Source organism: Mizuhopecten yessoensis, unplaced genomic scaffold (genome assembly GCF_002113885.1).
Source record: "Mizuhopecten yessoensis strain PY_sf001 unplaced genomic scaffold, ASM211388v2 scaffold7473, whole genome shotgun sequence".
Classification (NCBI taxonomy): Eukaryota; Metazoa; Mollusca; class Bivalvia; order Pectinida; family Pectinidae; genus Mizuhopecten; species Mizuhopecten yessoensis.
Window position 1 is genome coordinate 2,469,533 of NW_018407065.1, and position 23,414 is coordinate 2,492,946.

Here is a 23,414-nt window from a genome sequence, read left to right on the forward strand (position 1 = left end):
GGAAATGTTTTTATGTATGTTATTCAATTGATCCATAAAAATGTGCTTCCAGTTTCAATTGTTTTCTTATCAACTTAGATAGGTCCTTAATATCTATCAATGTACCTTCTTCAAATCCATGTCATCAAGATGATTCTGTACAAACTGAACACTAGCGTTGTAATCGGCTGCATTGAACTCGTACGGAATGTTCCAGCCAAGGGGTCCAAACTTTCTGCGCTCTTGTAGAACAGAGTGGAGGAAGGAAACTCCATACAGCATGGGTTTCCACTGTGGCATATTGGAAATGTCTAAGAAATCCTGCGTCATGCCTGCGTACGAACGCTTCAGACCGGCCTTCATACCCTGTGGAGGCTCATTGGTGAATTTGATAGACATCTGTAAAACAAAGTCATCTTTGTTACTTACATTTTACATCAGCATACAGTGAAAACTGTCTTTACTGACATCAGCAAACAGTGATAACTGTCTTTACTGACATCAGCATACAGTGAAAACTGTCTTTACTGACATCAGTGTACAGTGAAACCTGTCTTTACTAACATCAGTATAGTGAAACCTGACTGTCAGATGTCAATCGCAGTGAAACCGATTATTTTGGTCATCATTTATCATTCAAGCACATGTCTGGTCATTACTTCAAATACACAGCATTACTAAATATCCCCTTCTGGATATTGTTCAAGGAAAATATTCAATTTTTTGATAGAAGTGACTTGTGTCTCAAACATCCTTCATATCAAGTCCCACCAAATAAACAATCTGACCTAAAGTTTGGTCAATGTCCAAACAAATCAATGTTTGTGATTGACAGAATGGTTGATCCTTTTAAACTTCATTACTTACATTTGCAATTCAATTATCACCATAAATGTTAATAGAAGGTGCAAATATGACCTACCTGGAGGAAATTGATGGGAAATTTAGGGTGGACCTCTGTTGTCACCCACACTCTGAACTCTTCATGAATGCTCTCAATCTCAATAAGCTGGTCCAGGACTTCCTGTACATAATCCAGACTGAGATGACAGTTCTGAAGCATCAGCCAGCCCCCGCCCTGGACCCCCTGGGTCAACATACGGCGGGCGTGGATTTCCTGTCCCTGGCCCATAGAGATGGCACGGCACTCTATGGACACAAAATGTTTATACTTATGTGATCTGGCAAATATTTAGTGTAATAATACTATCCCATAAAAGTTTTGAACATTTGTACTACCACTCTTTGTGACGTCACAGGTAGTGATAAAGTGCTAATTTACTTTTTAACAACAAAATACCTGGACCCTGTTGGTCAAAGCATGGTAAGGTTAAGGACCAGTTGGAGTGCATACCATCCTCATTAAGTAGTTGAATAAATTGAACAATAAAATTAATCTTAATCTTGTTCCTATTTCATCTGATTCCATATAACAAGTTTGTTCTGTTACTGGAACTCATTTAACTCATTCAACCCCTACATTTTTCAAATGGACTTGCCAAGTCTTTGATTTGGTAAGTCATAAGGTTCAAATGTGATTTAGGGGTGAATGGGTTAAGATATGAAAATTCTCAATTTCATTTCTACTCCTACAGAGACTCTTAGATAAACAAGATATTTATTAAAAGGTTTTACTGGCAAGAACCTCTAATTATAAGCTGGACAATGTCTATGTGTTCCTGATTTCTTGTTGAGGAGCTCTATGAGGGTACAAATCTTACCTATTTTGTGTTTCTTTGCGAGGGCCTCTATGAGGGTGGTGGGGTCAGAACCCATGGATAGCAAGCACACGAGAGGTGACCTACAATTGCTTTCCATCCACATTTTCTCAAGGTCAAGGATAACGCCCTCGGCGTACTTATCACCAAGTGTATCTGCAATGTACTTTCGTGCCTGAGCCATGGTACGATCTGGGCACCACGACCGCACAAGCAACAGACGACGGAACACATCGAGGGTATTGTTATAACCGTCGGGGATTATCTCTTCCTCAGGAGCATCCTTGTCGAACCAGTGGCGCCATTGTTTCTCATTTCTGGTCACCTGTTCCAGGATACCGGAGAACTGATGCAGGTTACTCAGCTCAACCAAGTTAAGCCAGGTTAAGTCTACCACCCACTTGTGTGGCTTTGGCTGGACCACGTTCAGGTCAAGGGAGGCACCACCTGAATACAAAACACACAGTAACATTTCATTACAAAATATTTAACACTACACAAGAATCACAAATTTATGATGAATATTTTATATTTTTATAACATTTTTCTTGAAATGGGTGATCACTTTAAACTGCTCACATTTATTTTTGTTAATTTGTGGAGAGAATAGGTTATGAATTTAAATATTCCATAAATATTTATTTCAGCACAATCGAGCAACAGATATATATATATATAATACTGTTGTTTTGCGAATTCAAAAATGGCAAATCCCTGTAAATAAATTGTTGGCAAAAGAAACCTACTTTAGGTTGACGGTGTTTAGGGTTGTGAACTCACCTTTGATAAGGGTGAGGAATTCCTCGTGCTTGATTTTGCCGGCAGCCAGATCAATCTTGAGAGCGAGCAGAAGGGTGAAAGTGTTCTTGTCTGTCTCGTACAGGCCACGGGAGGCATACTTAAACACCTCAAATGTCATGTACTCAATGATGTTGGTGATACGCTTTTGGGTGATGGGAGATTTCTGGGACCTGCGAAAAAACAGTGATCAGTTACAGTTTGTATTAGTTGTTCCAATTTACTTGACAGTTATAAATGCTTACATATCGTATGTCATTTTCTACAATTTACTTGTCGATCGTTTTAATTCCCCTACCTATCTCAATAATTTTAAAATTAAAGGGGTCAGATATAAGTGCTTCCACAGTCAGTTCACCTGTATCTGACCTTTGTTTGCATGCCCTTGACCTAACAACTAGCCATGTCACACCTTTGACTGACAAGAACTTGACCTCACTACATTGACTTACAGGACCCACCCATCTAACCCTGTACAGGAAGTACTACTCACTTTGCCATGGACAGGTCAAACAGATGCAGGAACTGTTTGAGGGACGTCTGGTACATACAGTTGACCAGTCCCATCTCCACGATCAAGAAGTACAGGATGGAGCCACGTGCTGCTACCGGACGGAACTCCTCACGAGCTGCAGTGATCTTGATCTCAGTTTCAGCTGCTGTTTGAAGCTTAGAGTTGACATCAACGGAGGTCGTCTTGGTCACATTCAGCACATTGATCAAATCCTCATCATCCACTAGGGATCCCTATAAGACAAGGTTAAAGTAAAGCAGTTTGTGATCCTTTACATCAATATCATTCCTGTGTTCTAGTCGACATGTACAGGTGTATAATGCAAGTTATCAAGAGATTTTGTGACCTGGATGAACTGAAAAGGTGCTATTTTAACAGTCAGCGGTATTATTCTTTGTGACATTTACAATCAATATATATATAGCTGTGACCTTGACTGACCTTAACACTGGTGAGTCTGTAGAGAAGGTTATCTTCCAGTTCCTTCATCTTTTTCTTGTTGGATTGTACATCCTCCATCAGCTTCACTCGCTCAGATTCCAGTTCCTACAACACAAAGACACACATTAAAAATATTGGGAAAATGGTTCACATAAATACTACAAATTTATCATCAAAATAATGTTGGGTTTTTTTGCTTTTTTTTAACCAAGGGTTACGCCAGTAATTAACAACATGTATATGAACATTTCAGGATCTTGCTTAATTGGTTGACGCAATTCCCTTCTGACCAAGGATGTCAAACCTGTATCTATCAGCTAGCGCGCCGATGTCTAAATGCTGTCAAATATCTAGACCTCATGGCTGACATGGGCAAGTATAATGCTTCCAATGCTAGTTGGTAGAAGCCAGCTGACAGAGTACTTACAGCCTTCTCTGTGAGGATGACGCGTCCAAGCAACTGGTCTTCCAGTCCCTTCATTGTCACAGTAAAGTCAATGATTGATGAACGAGCAGAGACCTCTGGTGTGTAAGACGGGTTACCAAGCTTTGTTGTCAGGTACAAAGCGAAGCCCTTCATGATGTCACACTCCTTGTCGCCAACCTTCACCTTCAGTGTTGACCCAACCTTGATGAAGTTCTTCTCAAGGACATTGTCCAGGGCAGGGTCAAGGTCCTCTCCAATGTCCTCAATCAGAAGAGGACGTCCCAATGACATGGAGTCTTCAAGATGGGTACGGAAGTACTTGTGGTTGAGTGCAGTGATCTATACAATAAAATACAATAAAATTGAGCTACGCAGATGAATTTGTTTGCCAGAGCAAAAACTAAGTTTTGGATTAATGAATGTCGTATCGCGAGCAAAATCCTTTCAAAATTGTATTTATATAATAGCTCCCGGGTGGGTTTCAAACATGGGCTTAATGGTGGTATATTTTAGATGTTGTTTGCTTTTGTTGATATAAGAAAACAATTGTTGATGAAAGTAAGTAAATATTTGATGCACAATTACATAATTATTTTTATCAATGAAAGTTAATTCCTTTTCAAAAGATTTGTCTATGCATTCTTTCGTACCCAAACTTGAGTACGTACATTTTTTTTTTAAAAAGGACACAAAATGTCAAATGTATACTGCAGACTGACCTGTAGCTCGTTCTTGCCCTCGCGAGACTTGATCCAGTTCTTTCCCTGGCCCTGAGGATCTATGAGCAGAGGGTAGCGTGCTGCCTTTGTAACGATGATACCGTTCTGTGTGGAGAGTTCATCATTTGGCAGACCTTGTAAATTCCATTCTCCAACCTGATAGCAAATAGATTATTATTAATCAACGTGACCAGTCGTTCATGTAATTCTCGGTTATTTCATGTTTTTGTGTCAGGATTCTAAAAACCTAACAATACTTATTCCACCTTATACGATTGCCCCTGAAAATCAGCATAATTAATGTTGCCATGGTTTTCCTTTGGCTTGATTATTGTAGCAGAGATTATGATCAGGTATTTGAAGTTAAATTGACAGACTTATTGTGGGTTTTGGTAAGCAGGACAATTCAAGGAGGTATCAGACTTATTGTGGGTTTGGTAAGCAGGACAATTCATGGAGGTATCAGACTTATTGTGGGTTTGGTAAGCAGGACAATTCATGGAGGTATCAGACTTATTGTGGGGTTGTTATCAGACTTATTGTGGGGTTGTTATCAGACTTATTGTGCAGTTGGTATCAGACTTATTGTGGGGTTAGTATCAGACTTATTGTGGGGTTGGTATCAGACTTATTGTGGGGTTGGTATCAGACTTATTGAAGGTTGGTATCAGACTTATTGTTGGGTTGGTATCAGACTTATTGAAGGTTGGTATCAGACTTATTGAAGGTTGGTATCAGACTTATTGTGGGGTTGGTAAACAGATCACAGACATTGTAGTGTCAGTATTATTTTAGAAATTGTTAATGTTGAACTGACTTTTGATAGTCAGACTTACCGTTGGGTTTTTAAGCAAATCACTGACGTTTCAGTACCAGACTTACCGTGGTTGGGTCTGTGAGCATGTCTATGACATTGAGGTTAAGTGTAAATGGAATTTTCCTTGTCTTGAGTTCTTTGAACCAGTTTTTGCTGAGGAGCAGGCGGTAGTCTTGGTTGAATGGTCCAGAGTAAGACAGGAAGGCAGTACAGACAAGGACGTCACCGACCAGTCTGTAACATAACCATACATAATGTATACCTAGTGAAACAGAAGTGTATCATATCATATACCGATCAATGGCATGCTTTGTAGTATCATATCATATACCGATCAATGGCATGATTTGTAGTATGGTATGATATTTTTTCATTTAAATCAAAGAAACAGTTGAGCCTTAATAATCAGGCCAGAGCCATATAATGTTTCTGGTAAAAGTGTCTAGATTTTGTGATGGTTAAACTACAGAAACATTTGTATATAGATAAAGACGTATCTATCTCCAAAACAACTGGATAGTGGGACAACAAAATCAGTGATGGCTGCAGGTTTTATCATATTTGTTTCTCCGGAAGTTGAAAGTAATGAAATTGATCACCAAGCACACTATACTTGTAAGTGATTGTCAGATATTGATGACTTAAATTCAAAAATGTTTAAAAGTTCGCCTTTTGTTTCCTTTAAAATGTCAAAACCTATTACTTTTGTCCTAGTGTGTAGAAGTGAGAGGTTTACATTTGTACAGATTGAATATGACCATGATTAATTTGAAACTGAAAAAGAATCAAGGAGGTAGTAATAAATATTTATGTGAGATGTCATGCATTTTAAATTTATAGTGAACATAGTGAAATGACACATATGTGCAAGGTCAATTCACATATCTGTGTAATCAAGGTCAAACGACACATATGTACAAGGTCAATTTACATGTCTGTGTAATCAAGGCCAAACGACACATATGTACAAGGTCAATTTAAATGTCTGTGTAATCAAGGCCAAACGACACATATGTACAAGGTCAATTCCCGTATCTGTGTGATCAAGGTCAAACAAACATAATTACAAGGTCAATTAACATATGTGTGATTAAGGTCAAACAACACATAATTACAAGGTCAATTCACATATCTGTGTGATCAAAGTCCAATGACACATACATACACCTTATCAAGGTCAAATGACATACATATCTGTGATTAAGGTCAAATGCCATGAATATCTGTGATCAAGTTTAAATGCCATAAAAACCTGTGTGATCAAGGTCAAATGACATACATATTTGTGTGTTCAAGGTCAAATGACATACATATTTGTGTGTTCAAGGTCAAATGACATACATATTTGTGTACAATCAAGGTCAAATAGCATACACGTCTGTAATCAATGTCAAATGATGCATACCCATCAGTAAGAAAAAATGACATACCGGTTACATAGAAACAAACAAGCAGGCATACACATATTGTATTTTATACAAAATATTGTGAAAGATTTGATGACGATAGACAACATCATTTGATACTGTACCGATTAAATTGACTATGAAGAGTCATGTTGAAGGATTACAGCCAGTAGAAAATCCAATTCACAGGCATGAGATTATGAGTTATCAAGGATGTTAAAGATTGTGTGATACTTGGAATAAAACACAAGGCTTGTTCTTCATGATAGTATATTATAAAATATTTTATATTGTACACCATATCCCCCCCTCCAAATATTCCCCAGAAACATTCCTCCAGTATTATATTTGCAATTCTGTTAGACAGGGTTTACTGTACATGTGTAGATCACTTATCTTTGCTTGCAAAATCTTGTTTCATTTTATGAATGAATAAAGAAAAGAAACAGTGAAAAACACGAAAGCCTCAGCCACAGAATCTTACATACAAATATATCTTTAATCTATATTGGAAATCTAATTTATTATAAATTGATCAAGACTAAATGCATGTTCCAATCAGTCATTGTATAGCCTAACTATAAGTTGTCTGCCAATAATACCCTTGTTATTTATCAATAGAGTTGTCTGCCCTTACCTGCCAATCTGTGCCTTGAACTCCAGACTCTGTTCTGTCCATCTCTTCCTCTCACCAGCCAGACCATTGATCAGTTCAGTGGCAGCATTCATCTTTCTACGACACGTCTCCGCATCGTCCACCAATCTCTGTTTGAAACCATATTTAGCATTCACTTGATGGAGTGCATTGAAACTGTTTTTTTATGCTTACATTTTATTTCATGGTTTTTCAAAACTGCTATTTGGTTGGGATATTTATTTGGAGAAAATCTGTTCCAAACATCATTGGGTTTTTTAGGTCAAATATTTACCTGTTTCTCCTTCATAGCTGCATCATACATGGCCATGACCTCGGCGAGCTCAGCCTCTTTCTCGTCCAGCTGTGCCTGTGCAGTGTTCAGGTCTGACATGGCAGCATTCAACTTGGCTTCCTGGATTGCCAGGTTTGCCTACAAGCACGAAAAATGAAGTAACAGGTTTAATTACAGGCAGATACTCAGCATACCACATCTCCTTCTCATCAGTCACCTACTTTATCCTACTGAACAACTAACGAAGGAGTCTTTGCTGACTCGGGGCTTTATTACTTTGTCCTCTGATACAGGGAATTTAAGGGATGGACATAGATCTGCTTTATGAGTGTCATGTCAAACGTTCAAAGTCAAATAAAAACATTGAAAACAGTAATCCACTTTAAGTCTCATCAAAGTTTTCCAAATCATTGACAAAACAAATTCTTTTCATTGAGTTATAACCGGAACAAGAAATCAGGCTTGAGCACAAAATCAATTCTGGAGCACGAAAAACAGTTTCATGAATACAGGCCCAGTTCTTATCCCTAATCTGCAGGGGCTGAATCTTAGTCTGAACAAGGTAAATTAATTCCATATCAACAACATCAAAACCTAATTAGGTGGATAAAAGGTGAAACAGGAAAACAGATGAACTATAAGGAAAGGTCAGCTGTGAGACACCTACCTTAAGAGGAAGAACCTCTTTGTTGATGGAGAAAAAGGAGGCCATAGCAAACGTCCAGGAGCAGAGACCGGCCACGTTACCACAGACTCGCTTGGCCGTCTCATAATTGTAATCTTCCATCGATAGGTATGGCTGCATCAACTCAACAACCTCGTCGTTTATCTTATCTTTATCAAAGTTGACAAGCGTCATGAGGAAGTTAGTACCCGACATCAACTGGAAAACGTCAAAAGTCAAGAAAGTTTACATGAATGTCTTCAAAGCCTAAAATTAAAGAGAATAATTGAGTATTTGAATGAGTTCAGAATATGTTTGCACTAATTATGGTGACATGCTATTATTATTTCAATCAGTATTTTTCTTTCCCTCTGACTTCTTTTCACATAATGCATTCAGGAAAGAAACGAAATTAATCCGGATCATCATAAGTTACTCTATAGTGTATACCGGGAAATTTGACTGGGATAGATCTTTACTGACCTAAGTGATTTATAATGACCTTGAGAAATCAACAATGACCTTGAGAAAACCAAACTGACCTTAAGTGATTCACCCCAGGAAGGTTTATTACAATTTGGCCTCTCTGGATCCACCTCAACTGTGTTGATACGTTTTTGGAAGAGGAGAAGCACACAGTCCATGATTCTCATAATGAGATGTGGGGGTTTGCCAAGCTTCCTCACAGTGGCAATATCTGCAGGTTTGATAGTGTTGAGGGCAGCCTCAGCTTCCTCAAGGGCAGGCCGAGCCTTCTCCAATTTCTCTTCAGCAATGGCCTTGTCTGCCTCGATGGCATCCACAATAGCCTGTGCTTTGTCTTTGACCTTCTTCACCTGGGCCTTGACCTTCTCAGCAGCCGTGGCCTTGACTGTTACTGTAGCCAACACCTTATCAGCTTTATCTGAGGCGATGGCCAGTTCCTTCTCCTTGACGGCTAGCTCCTCACTTAGCTGAGCGACCTGTTGTGAGGCCTCAATCAGTTTCTCCAGACCTGGTAACAATAAACATACACACCTCGTCATCATATAATGCTAATCATAAATCTTATGTTATTGAAATTATATAAATTACATTACTACAGGTATAGTAATTGCAGACATTTTAAATGATTTCGTTATAATTTTAAAAATTCTGATTGAAATTTAAAATATGCTGTTGATATTGATACTGGTACATTTTCCTGGTGGACCATACCCTACCTGTGTTCATCCTGTTGGCCAGCTCCCCAATTTCATTCCGCTGATCTGAGTAAATAGTCTTGTAACCATTGATGAAGGACAGGTAAGATTTGGGGGTCACATGAGTGGAGCGTCGATACCTACAACACAACATATCTCAGTAAATTCAACTTGAACAAACCAATGATACCTTGTTTCTAATGTGTACATTAAATATATCCTTAAGCTAAATGTAATGTATACAGTAAGCCAATATCACTTGATACTAATGCTAACATCTCATAATGCTAAATGTTATGCTAAACATGTCTTAATGCTAAATGTTATTCTAAACATGTCTTAATGCTAAATGATATGCTTAACATGTCTTAATGCTAAATATTATGCCATAAATGTCTTAATGCTAAAGGTGATACTATTAATGTATTAATGCTAAATGTTAAGCTAAATATGCCTTAATACTAAATGTATATTATGTTCAATATATCTTAATGCTAAATTTTATGCTAAAATGTCTTAATGAAAATGTTTTAATGCTTAATGTTATGCTAAACATGCTTTAATGCTCACTGTTATGCTTAACATGTCTTAAAGCTAGAAGCTATTCTTAACATGTCTTAATGATAAATGTTATACTAAACATGTCTTAATGCTGAATGCTATGCTAAACATGTTTTAATAATAAATGTTATACTAAACATGTCTTAATGATAAATGTTATACTAAACATGTCTTAATGCTGAATGCTATGCTAAACATGTTTTAATGATAAATGTTTTGCTTATCATTTCCTAATGCTAAATGTTATGCTAAATAGTAAGCCAAACATCTCCTTATACTGAATTTTGTGCTAAATATATCTCTTAAGAGTAAAAACACCAAATACTTTCTGATGCTTAACATCTCATGATGATAAATAATACACCAAACATATCAAAAGATTAAACAGTATTGCAAACATGCTCTAATTCTAAATGATATGGTGAAATCTTTTATGCTTAAGACTATGCCAAATATCACTGACTAAACAGTACCCAGGTCCAGTACCCCACCTCACTAACAACCCTCCGCTATCACTTTAGCTTACCTCTGGAAGTAATTGGCACAGGTTTCAGCCACTCCATCATGTATAATACCCATACTCTGAATGACCTGTTTCTTCACCTCCAGCGTACACTCAATATTGAACTCTGCCAAGAAGTGATCAGCCACAGAGATAAGAGCATCCCTTGGCCAGCGCTGGAACCAGTCCATCGTACAGCCAGATATCAGACCAGGGAACTTCAGCGAGCGTGCTCGGAACTTTTCTCCGACCTGTAACAGTGGTCAACATGTAATATTAACTGGAATTTTTGTGGACATGTATTTGAGATTCAATTTGTCTTCCATTCAGAAATAATTGAATTATGAAATGATGTCTCACCACAGCCAACAACATTACAAACTGTAGACTGAATTTTTCTGGGTAAATTCTAACTTCCACCTACCTACAAATATTATATTTCAGTTGTTTTGAAACAGAACAGGAGCAGGATACAACCCTACTCATGGCTCCCTAGCAATGCGTGTTACTAGAGCTTATTCTGTGACTTACCGGGGAGAAACAGAGCACAACGTGCAGGTTCATGCGAACACGCATCAAATAGTAATCATACAGGTTCTCGTTGCTAGGTGGTCGTCGTGGGAACTCCTTCTTCATAATGGGGATCAGTTCTCCCATGATCTCATCCATTTCATCACGGGCGAAAAGGTTGGCTACCTGTTGCAGGAACATGACAATGCAATATCCATGAAAATATTAGTGACCTCATTAATTGTCTCAAAATATAAATATGTAAGTTTTGAAAAATGTGAGGTTAAACTTAACATTCCAATGTCACCTTTTTTTATTTATTTTTTATGCAATCCACGTCATCAAAATGTTGCTTTCAGTGTGTTATCATTAGCAATATGATGGTTGCTATAGTAGCTATACAGAGTATGGTTGTCAATTGCCATGGTAACTATGAGAAATATGGTTGACATGGTAACTATGAGAAGTATGGTTGCCATGGTAACTATGAACAATATGGTTGACACGGTAACTATGAGAAGTATGGTTGCTATGGAAATTCTTTGAGGTATGATGGAGGAGTACTGACCACACCAGATGATAGGACATTGTTGAGATACTCCAGGAAGCCCTCGTCCTTAATCTCCTGATCAGTGAAGATGAATGTGATACCTTTTCCCTGGGCCCCTGCGGTGCGGTACAGGAACTTGAGGTCTTCCAGTAAGTTGGACACATTATATGACCTGAAACAGAATGACAAAATGTTTCACAAACTCCATTTAAATGCTGTTAACAATTTTCATATCTGTAATGCTACTTGGAGTAATATTTCCCATAGGTCAATTTTTGAAATCTATCATTGGGTTACTGGTCTACAGGCTGACTTACTGGAGAAAGACATTGGCCATACAGGGCAGGTTTAATCGTTGACCCTGTGGAGGAAGAATTTACCTTGTGAGGGTGATCTGGAATGTCTTGTAGCCAGCAATGAAAGAGGCCAGCCTGGTGAGGGACTGTTTCCCAGAGCCGCCTACACCCACCAGCAGTGCATGACCTCGTGGCGTACGGATGATACGCGAAACTTTCACCAAGTGGGTCATGGCATCCTTGAAGAACACTAAGTCCATCCCTGAGCCACGAATACCTTCATTGTACTGAGCCAAGAACATCTGGAGCCGTTCCTCAAGCTGCTCAAAACCTTCGATCTGAAGCCATAAAAATTGTTTGGGTTAAATTTAAACCTTGTAAAACAGTTGAAATAAAATCACAGTTATGTTTAAGTTATTGGTATAAAGGACTGTGACAAAATCTTCAATATGAGCCAGAAAAGAAAAACAGAAAAACAGTGATGTAATTTTAACTATTATTTCAGTCACTGAAATCAGAGAGAAAAGCATTGGGTCTGGATTCAGATACATAATTAGCTTTCATCAAACACATTGCATTAAGCTTAATATAATCTACATGTTATAAACGATAATTATAAGAACATCATGATAAATAGTCTAGACCCAGTATGTAAATTATTTCGTTCTTTGAAGAAAAAAGAAAAAGAAACAAAAATTTCAACCTAAAGGAGCCTGAAAGATCACAAGTGATTATCATTAAAGTGTCTCACCGCTTCGTAAACCTTGGGGGCCTCAAAGTCAGCATCCTCAGGTTCGTCTCCTGTAGCTTCAGCCGCATCTCTATAGCAACAGGGATGACACCATGACAACAGGTGTAACAGGTCTTAATCATATTTATTACAGGCAGTTTATGTCACTCATAAAAACTTGTAATAGTTTAACTACATGATCAATAATGATATTAAAAAGATTCATCACATGAAAATAATCATATCAGATGAAAACATTTTTTTTTCAAAGTTGCACATTGAAATGAGTATGTTTGGTACAAAAACCTGATTCAAATTTTTTATAACTATTCTTCAGAAAAAAATACACATGAAGTTTTGCTTTAAAACTATAGATAACTCATAATCAAAAGGGGGAGACAATCACAATTTAGTTTTCATGCAATGGAGGTAATTAATTAACACAGGGAATGTGTGGTGCATCACTTAACACAACAGCGTCACTCCCGACGGTTTACATTATGACAATTTCATTAAAAAACATTTGAAAAAAAATGTATAGCATCTTTCCTTATAATTGCAAATTCTCCAAGCATACATGGCCTGTAAGATTATTCCGTGACCCTGGAGTGACCTTCAGTTTAGGTCCCTGGACATTCATTAGTACTATCACCTCAGGATTTGTCAATCATTATTTTACAATACAAAGAACCAAAGAAAATTTAACTGGGATTATATTCGATGTTGCCTGAAATGTGATCGTTTTACAGGCTGAAATGTTTTGTTAAAATGAAATATGAATGATGTCACATTAGTTGAATAAATGTTAAATAATCTGGTAAAAGGAAATCCTGATATAACGACCTCCATATTAATTAATATACAGTGTTATTTGTTCCTTCTAATGTTGTCAGACTCAACAGACTGGTTTGCATGCAATTTTCTTTTAATTCAAAGATACTGTTGACTTTAATCCCACATGTTCATTTTCAGGTGTTTTTTTTAATACTGATTTTTTTTCCTTGATTTTTTTTATAGAGTTCAAATTGAATTTTCTGATGATAGAAACAAATGATATGATCAATTTCTACTGGTGTAAAATCAAAGCTACTACATATATAGGTCAAACAACTACTTGTACAAATCAAGCTCACATCTAAAAAAAAAATAGCAAAACTCAGTTTCACTTCTGTTGTACAGAAAGCATCTGTCAAATAGTACAGAATATTAGCCATTAATTAAATGAGTTCTCTTTCTTTGAGTCAATTTATGACACAAATAAAATAGAAGTTTTCTGGAGAAAATAAATTGTAACTGCAGAACATGGTGACTTTCCTATCTGTGTTGTATCAGTAAACAACCAGCGACCCCCTTGTATTCGCAAGTATTAATTACTTAATAATTACTATATATTACGCAATTTCCCAATTTTACCCACCACTGCCACCAAAATGTAACGTTTTTCCCGGTTCTTCAACTTCTTGTCATATAGACATAAATAGCAACTTTTTCCAGAACAGTTTCCCAACCTACGACTTTAACTATTTTCAAAATATCTATTTCCTAGTGTGTTCTGTTTGTTGGTCTGATAACCACAACTACCCTGTACCTTTTATTTTCTTTCGTCGTTATGAACACTATACTTCAATACAATACCTCATAAAATCCATGAAGTACGGCGTTGTTTTCGTAGTTTCTAGATACTCTTCACCGAGATCCTCACCGATGATTCGCTGTATTGTTTTTTCAAACCAATGATAGTCATCCATAAGGACAAACCTGTTTCGGGGTTAAAATTAGTGAGGGATACGGTTACCAGGGAAACAAAATTACGTAAATGTGCAGACGATACTTTGAACACGGCTAACCATCTGAGACTTCCACGATTATAATGATACCATGATCACTTGAAATATTTTGTAAAATTACATTTTTTCATTAGATATTTAACTTCAAAAACCATAATGCGAAATGAAATGCACTTTTATGATAAAAATACTAAAATCCTGAAAGTCTCGTAAGTTTCCATTTTCAAGATGTTAAGTTTTATGTGTGCAGAATGGAAAAACAAAAGACAAAACAGAAGACAAAACAGAAGGGAAATAGAAGGGAGGGAAAGTAAAGGGATAAAATGCAAAAATAAAACATAGAGCAAAAAAGTGAAAACCAACAGTGCAGACTGTCACAACTAGAGTGCCTCGTCACCATGGCGATGGCCATGAACCAATCAGATTGGCTCAAAACTGTACCTTAGAAAGTCAACAAAATAGTGAGTAGGTTCGACACATGTTCCGTTAGCTTCGCCGAGCTCTTCACTGACCACGCGAACCATGGTTTTTGTAAACCAGTTGAAGTCCTCTAGTCCCGTAAACCTAGAGAGGATGACACGCTTGAAGATTATACATGTGTATAGAGAAGTCAGCTGCTGAGACAAAACACATAGTTATAGTTAAGCATACACACTAAAACACCAATCACTACATACTCCATTGAAATGTCTTCAAATTATGTTCATAAAGGTCAAGGTCACACTCTTGAAAATAGATTTTATGGGATTATATACCTGGTTAGTGGTAGTCTCAAGCAGTGCAACCTCTTTTGCACATCATAAATATAAATTATCACTGACATTATATATATGTATATTTTTTTATTTGGAATTAGCACACAGATATTTTAATAGGAATAGGATTTAATAGGAAAGGTAATGGACACAGGCATTGGGTGCCTCTATATCCATATCTTATAACAATACAATGATAAAATTGTTTAAATTGTATTTATCAACTACAAAAAATAAAATAGAATTTTGGTGATGATGGATGTCATTAGCCATAATTGATTCACGATGCTAGCTCAAACTAAACCCAATGAACCCATGACTGTTCAGAATATAAGTTTTTGATATATCTCATGTTATATACCCTAATGCAAAAGGGTTCTGTCTCCCGATGACATCATCCATGTATAACTGTCGACAAGAAATGGAACGATGACCTTGACCCTTGTAGATGTAAAAATAATAATAAGACAAAATTTCTGAAAATCTGTAAAAAAACATCTTTTCATGGTTCATTTGCCATCAAATAACTTTTAATGTAGTTTTTTATTTCAATCTTTATCTGGTAAAACCTATCACTGAAACTTTTATTTGGGTAATAACAAAAGGAAATGTTTTGATAGAACATTGCTGACAAATTAGAATACTCGTTCTTCATGTTTTTTTATGGAAAATTAGTAATAATGATTTTACCATAATTCAAGAATTATTACTTGTCTTCTATTTTTTGAATTTTTATTCCCTTTATTTGAAGTATCCAGATTAAGACTGATCTGGAGAACTCAATCTGGTAATTACACACAGCTGGCATGGCTTGAAGACATTTCCATGAGTGTGTAGACTGCTAGTACATGCAATAAGTTAAACTAAGGGGTCCAGCAACTTTGTTCCACAGCACCACATTTCAGACCGTATGGAGAGACAAAGCCTTGCAACCCCGTGTCTAACAGGTCTATCCCAGTTACAGTGCATGCAAAACTGTACCTGGTCTTATCAACCAACATTTATTCATAATTTTCGGAACTGAACAGTATTATGTATAGTTATGTATAAAGCATTCTTTTCAATATTAAAAATCGAATTTTTCAAGACATGTTTAACTTTTGGCTACATTAAATTTTACAGAAATCATAAACATCAATCGTTTTATTTCCTACTGTATTAGATCTAATAAGTGCCCAATAGTTTACCAGCACCTTAAGCATGTATCCTATTTTCTGATCCATGTCCCCTCTCCCATCACCAAAGTTAACCAACTTAATGACAGCTATTCTTGAGAAATGGAAAGGCTCTATATTTCCAAATTTTAAGTGCCAAGAGCACTTACTAGATCAAATACAGTATCTCAGTTACAAAAAGAATACAGGATATTTTCATTTTTATGATATGCTGATTCTACAAACTTGAAAATAAATTTATCACTGAATAAAAGTTGGTAGTTACAAAGATATTCAGACTAGCTAGTGCTAAGAAGGGCTAGTTTGAAATAAGTTTCAGAAACAAAATTAAATCTTGTAATCTCGAACTGTAATCATGTTTAATACAAGTTAATCAGCACTGTATGTTTACATCAAAGTAAACACATTCTGGTTAGAACCCGAATCTTCACAGCACACATACTTTTGATAGATAAAGAACTGAAATCCAAATGTTAAGAACTTAAGACATACGTCCAGTATATGAGTTAGAAAGGTCAGTTACTTTTATTTCAATTAAAGCAATTCTGTAGTTACTGAAGGTCAAATCTTTCTGACTTTGAAGTACTGCCTATAAATATTAACTGACAAAAATATAGCCGATACAATTAACAGCAGAGCTAGATTGTCTACTCTCATCTAGCTTAATTCATTGCTTCGTCTATTAGACACACTTAGGACAATATTGTATTCCTATCGTTTGAAACATTTTCGAAAATGTAAAAATGTGAAAGTGTATATAATACTGCGGAAAATTTTGAAAGGTGCAACTAATAGTTTCCAGATAAATCATGGATATGATATATATTTGAATAGTTTACAGAAAGGTTGACTCTTATATAATTTTAGAGTTTATTCTAAAATAACAGTAGATAAGTATAGCAAATTCAAGCTGAAGTTGCCAGAATTTCAGTGAATGAGAACAGACTCATGCATGTCTGTGTAGCTATGTAGACGAGCTATATGCAACAGTGACAGTGGTGCCATGCTAATATTTGACCCTCCCACCAGAAACCCATGTCACTATCCACTGAGCCTCATCACTACCTTCTAGGATTCCGTAGCTAGGATAGTACGTATTATAAGATCAGAAATGGTGAACTCTCTAATACACCGTCTATCTATAAACTATGTCAGCACCTTTTGTGCAGGACACAGTTTTGTGACAGAGAAAAGGTGTGTACCAACATTAGCACACCACACCATGCAAAACACATGATATACCAGACACAAAGCAAGATTTATAGTAATGGACCAATCACATGCTACATTCTCAAACTGTCAACATAGTCTCTGGAACTCTTGTTTCCCCCACTCTTAAAGGACTGCTTATAACTATCTAATAACTTATATGCTGTCCCGCAAACACTTTGTTTCAATAAGACAAACGATTATTGATTAAATAACTTGACAGAGAATTTTACCAGTCATTAACTAATGTCAAATATTGTTTGTATGTACATATCAACTGTACTTGTATATAACTTGTACATATGATATAGAAAATAAGATTTAGTCTAAATAATAATCTATTTTAACTCATTAACCCCCTGAAATTTCATAATGAACTATTCCAACCTTTGGATTGGAAGAGTTCAAATGTGTCTCCAGGGGTAAATGAGTTAAAAGTTATCTGAGTCCTGAGTTAAGAGTTGACATTATGAGAATGTTTGATCCACACTCCACAACTATACAAACTCCCAACAGGTACACCATGCAACCTGGAGCCAAACTAGTGCCATCCTAGATAGACACTCAGGATGGACAAGACTGGACATCGAGCCACCTGGAGCCAAACTAGTGCCATCCTAGATAGACACTCGGGATGGACAAGACTGGACATTGAGTCACCTGGAGCCAAACTAGTGCCATCCTAGATAGACACTCAGGATGGACAAGACTGGACATTGTGACAATCAAACTGCATGACCACTGTGTCCAATAAGACCTAGGAATACTTAACAACACAAGTCACTATACAGACGTTAACAGACCAGAGTAAGACTAGATAGGTAGAATTACACGACTTCTGCTTACACCACAGTACTCTAGAGGTCATAAAGAGGTCATCTAGAGGTCATCCAACTCTTGTTTCTATATATACTTCGACAAATGACCAAAATGGACCAAAACAACAGCACAGCCTTCTACCATAAATAAAACAGGAAAGAGGAGTAAACAGAAATAACAACCAAGAGTATGCATACATTATACCATTATATAACATCATGGTATAAAATATTCAAATATTTACATGACATTTTACGTTAACTATTGTCTTGTAAATGTAAAATGTAAACCTTTTCATTTTCATCTGCTTTATTTTTGCCCTCTGGCCCTTTACAACAAATTTACCCAAAGTTGATTTTAACCTTATATTGTTTTAAAGTAGTATAGCTTTACACATCACAGTTTCAGACCGTGTTGAATTCACATTTTCTTCAACAGCGAATAAGGGCAAGAATGGAACAGGCGGAAATTTCTGGTTTTATAATACATTGTATTATATAAAATATTTCAATCACAGGTATAAATTCTAGAATTCAAATTTAATTATTGTACTGATATATCATTCACAAGTACGAATAGAAACAATATATATGAACTTATATCAAAATTTATTTGATTTCAGCTTATCATCCAGTACATTATGCTATAATTATTGCACATAATTATATAATTCACACAAACCAATAAAAACAAGACATCCAAATGGTCAAAATCTAAACTGACCCCCAGAATTATCAAATACAGTATTTAAATTGTAATTAACACAAGACCCATGTTTTATGTGCATTCTGTAACTTAAGAAAATATCTCAATTAAACATTTTTCTAATGGCAGGCATTGCTGAATTAAGGAAACTTTCCTTAACATTAACATTTTAAATTTATTTGCCCAGCAATGTTTTTCTATTAAAAAACTGAAGTTTAAAGATTTCCTTGTGTTATGGATTTTTTCATTTTTTCATTTTTTTTTTTTAATTTGTGTTTAGGATTTTTTTGTTCTGTCAACAGCTAAGGTCATGTGAAAACAGCTGTGAAATCTGGGCTAGGTTTCCCTTATATGGTCCGACAGTAAAACGTTTTATTGAATTGTCTCCATTGTTTACCTGTCTGCAATGACACGGCAGCACTCGTGTTTCCAGAGGTGAAGGATGGTCTCCGGAGCCTTGACCACCTGTTCAGTAGTATTGATCATCCCCTGCCAGATTCGGGACAAATCTCTCAAGTTGAAGATGTAATGGAACTTTGCTGGTGTCGGCAACATCTTGATCTGAAAATGGTAAAAGAAACACTTTTTAGCTTGATTCCAAAGCGTAAAGTTTCTCAATTTTTTTTATTTAAGACAGATAAATTTGTCCAAATTCAACTTCTGAGTATTTTAAAATCCTGTTAAAGCTGACAGCTGCAATTCCATATCTTATATACACTATCAAATAATTTTGATACCTTGTTTAAGCCAAGCAATTTGTTTGATACCACAGGGTTTCAGATTAGGCAGGTCTTGCTGTACTTTTAATGAATTCAATATAAAATCTAACGACAGTAAGTAATTTGTTCGTTTTAGCAATACAAGCCTAATTGTATAAAGTAATTAGCGACAGAGAATACTATCTTCATTCTAACAGATTTTGTTTAATTTTCATTATTTATTTTTTTATTTCATAATTATGTAAATCACAGTATGGAAGTGATGTAACTGGGGAAGTGCTGTGTGTGTGTGACACATTGGTGTAGGGCCTGTGTGTGTGTGACACGTGGGTGTAGAGCCTGTGTGTGTGTGACACTTGGGTGTAGGGCCTGAGTGTGTTTGACACGTGGGGTAGGGCCTGAGTGTGTGTGACACATGGGTGTAGAGCCTGTGTGTGTGTGACACGTGGATGAAGGGCCTGAGTGTGTGTGACACGTGGGTGTATGGCCTGAGTGTGTGTGACACGTGGGTGTAGGGCCTGAGTGAGTGTGACACATGGGTGCCTGTATGTGTGTGACACGTGGGTGTAGGGCCTGAGTGTGTGTGACACGTGGGTGTAGGGCCTGTGTGTGTGTGACACGTGGGTGTAGGGCCTGAGTGTGTGTGACACGTGGGTGTAGGGCCTGTGTGTGTGTGACACGTGGGTGTAGGGCCTGAGTGTGTGTGACACGTGGGTGTAGGGCCTGTGTGTGTGTGACACGTGGGTGTAGGGCCTGAGTGTGTGTGACACATGGGTGTAGGGCCTGTGTGTGTGTGACACGTGGGTGTAGGGCCTGAGTGTGTTTGACACGTGGGTGTAGGGCCTGAGTGTGTTTGACACGTAGGTGTAGGGCCTGACCTTTGTGAGCTGCCACAAGCGACGAGTGATGGGAACCAGTTTCTTCACAAGGTCACGGACGGGTTCACTGAAGCCTCGCTCTGAGACGTAATGGCCACATCCAATCACGCTGAAGATCTTGTCGATGGACGAGTTGGAGGGCAAGGTACAGTTAATGATGACAAACTGTCGCTTGAGACGCTGAGGAATGTCATTCCGGCCTCCTCCGGGTTGGATCATAGCAGCCATGAACTACAAAGTAAACAAAAGACATTGTAGATTATTTATTGCCGTAGCATATTTGTGACGAATTTCATATACCAGGGTACCGCTAGTTTGCTATGAAGGTTCTACATGATATATTCTTGCCAATCTGGACCTTTAAAGAGACAGTGATTTCCAACAATGGGTAAATATTATGATCTTTGTACGATATAAGCAAGGTTTAAAACAACAGACAGGTGAATCCTTCACCGGTCAATTTAAAATACCCAAGGGCAAAAATTTGGCAGGGCATTAACATTACAGAAAACATTACATACTATTGATTATTTATCCTTAGTAAAATAGCATGCTAATTTAAAATTCAAATTCTTTGCCTGAACAAACATTAAGAGATGATTGTGCTATTTCACTATTTTGATTGCGATGTCTAATAGAAGATTTCTCTTTAAGGGGACATAACTCACCTGTACATCCACAATATTGGTAAAGTCACCAGGTTTCTCAAGGTTGTAGAATCCCTTCATCTCAAAGAGTTGCCGGACAATCTCATTTCCGACCTGGTCTCCCCATTCATTGATAGTGGGCATGTTGATATCATCAATGAAGACTGTCATCTTCTTTCCAGCTGTGGGGCCATAGGTGGAACCGACCCTCTTCTCAACGTAGCTTTCAATGGTTCGCTAGAACAGATAAATAAATGATGTAGGTCAGAACAATCAGCAACAATAAGCAGGTGGTGGATGGACGGATAACAGGTTACTTGAGCCATCACAATTATGTTCGAATTTCTAAAATATAAATTCTAATCAGAGACTGTTTAAATGATTTTTTCAGTGAAGAGATTCAATTTTGAATATTTTGGAAATACATAACAATTCACAAATTCAAGCAATTGTTTTGCACTATTAGGAAGAAGATACAAAAACTAAACACATTTTTTTTTAAATTGAAGACATGACAAAATCCAACGTTAGATCTTAGATATTTTCACTTTTTACATACCATAGGAAATGGTTAAATAAACATCAGTGGTAAGAAGTTATCTTAGATAGCCTGTATATTATTTAATGAAAGTTTCGACAAGTCTGACGTAGAGGTTCGCCGACGGTTACCTGGAACATATAGGGCGTTGTGGCGGAGGAGAAGTTGAGCGACTGAGCTAGATGGTACTCCGAATTGTAATGGCTCATGAAGCCGTTGATCATGACCGTCTTGGCGGTACCCTGCTCGCCGATGAGGAGCACAGCCTTGTTCTGTTTTGCGATGATACTGATGAGGTACTCAGATCGGACGTTGTCTACGTTGGGGACGAGGATACTACTGTACTCGGGCGTTGAGTCAGTTGGGTAGTCATATAGTTGTACCTTTTTCTCCCAGTGTTCCCATTTGCCTGAAATAACAAGCATGTGTATAGTTTATTTATTCCATCATATTTTGATTAACCTTCAAACATGGAAAATAAATTCTACAATTTGCAACAGACTTTAAAATATTTTCACAGAATGTTTTGTTAATTAAGATATTCAGAGGGGAAAAAAAACTGTAGTTCCTTTGACTTTGGTTCAGGTTGTTCTAATTTGTATCAATATTTAGTTTCGATGTTGTACTTGCGTCGATACACATTACTGTGAGCATCTTAAAGCATTTAAGATTGATTCCTCTGATTATATATGGTTTCCTTACCCTAATCATCATTACATGGTATACGGTTATAAACCTCACCTTCATTACTGACAAAGAAGTCAAACATGGACTCGTCGCCATCGTGTTTAATGGCAGGGAGATCAAGCTTGATCTCATCATTGGAGCGTATATACTCCTCAAACTTGGCACGATCATCCAACTCAAGGAAGGCGCCTATGCTCCACATGAGAGTAAACACATACAGACGCTCGTAATGGATACCACTTATCTGGCTACTATCCTTGTCATCCTTTACTGGGATCAGACCGGTCAAGATCTTGGTTGCCTGGGGACAAGAAGACACATCACTTTTTGAATTCAATTATTTTCACAAGCTTAGTGATCAGACTGGTCAAAATCTTGGTTGACTGTAGACAAGAAGACACATCACTTTTTATATTCATCTTTTTTCACAACCTTAGGGACCAGACTATTTTTTCATTTTATTTTTTATCACAGGCTTGATTGCTTTTACATACCAGGTACTGTTAAATTCTTGAAATTAGCCCATGCCGATTAATAAGCCCACTATTCCTATTGCAGTTCAATAGAAATGGCAACAATTTAAGTTCAAGCTATATATTTCATTGTCATGTAGTAAGCCCATGTGCCTACTTTAAGTCAAAGAATATGTGTGGGCAACTTGGGCTTATTGCAAGATAAATAAAATTATACATTTTTGCCAGTGCTATACTTTTTTCTTTCTCCCCACAAATTATAGAATCCATGGAGGATTTC

The 23,414-nt window shown here is 37.0% G+C and overlaps 1 protein-coding gene across 6 annotated transcripts in view; it reads right to left on the bottom strand.

Moving 5' to 3' along the window:
- The window catches only part of LOC110453606 (dynein heavy chain 5, axonemal-like), a 114,157-nt gene that overhangs the window by 4,325 nt on the left and 86,418 nt on the right, over positions 1-23,414 (bottom strand). For 5 of the 6 annotated variants that reach the window (XM_021502613.1, XM_021502616.1, XM_021502615.1 and 2 more), the window contains 25 exons: positions 22,716-22,962; positions 22,106-22,383; positions 21,458-21,673; positions 20,790-21,020; positions 19,590-19,753; positions 14,971-15,093; positions 12,764-12,833; positions 12,097-12,350; positions 11,735-11,888; positions 11,188-11,352; positions 10,681-10,907; positions 9,615-9,733; positions 8,955-9,406; positions 8,416-8,631; positions 7,749-7,886; positions 7,457-7,584; positions 5,479-5,647; positions 4,597-4,752; positions 3,878-4,216; positions 3,451-3,555; positions 2,989-3,242; positions 2,478-2,668; positions 1,701-2,144; positions 902-1,128; positions 106-378 (listed from right to left, as the gene is read on the bottom strand). In XM_021502613.1, the coding sequence (XP_021358288.1) occupies positions 106-378; positions 902-1,128; positions 1,701-2,144; positions 2,478-2,668; positions 2,989-3,242; positions 3,451-3,555; positions 3,878-4,216; positions 4,597-4,752; positions 5,479-5,647; positions 7,457-7,584; positions 7,749-7,886; positions 8,416-8,631; positions 8,955-9,406; positions 9,615-9,733; positions 10,681-10,907; positions 11,188-11,352; positions 11,735-11,888; positions 12,097-12,350; positions 12,764-12,833; positions 14,971-15,093; positions 19,590-19,753; positions 20,790-21,020; positions 21,458-21,673; positions 22,106-22,383; positions 22,716-22,962 (5,340 nt within the window). Of the gene's footprint in view, positions 1-105; positions 379-901; positions 1,129-1,700; positions 2,145-2,477; positions 2,669-2,988; positions 3,243-3,450; positions 3,556-3,877; positions 4,217-4,596; positions 4,753-5,478; positions 5,648-7,456; positions 7,585-7,748; positions 7,887-8,415; positions 8,632-8,954; positions 9,407-9,614; positions 9,734-10,680; positions 10,908-11,187; positions 11,353-11,734; positions 11,889-12,096; positions 12,351-12,763; positions 12,834-14,377; positions 14,501-14,970; positions 15,094-19,589; positions 19,754-20,789; positions 21,021-21,457; positions 21,674-22,105; positions 22,384-22,715; positions 22,963-23,414 lie in introns of all 6 variants that reach the window. The other variant, XM_021502614.1, reaches the window with a different exon arrangement.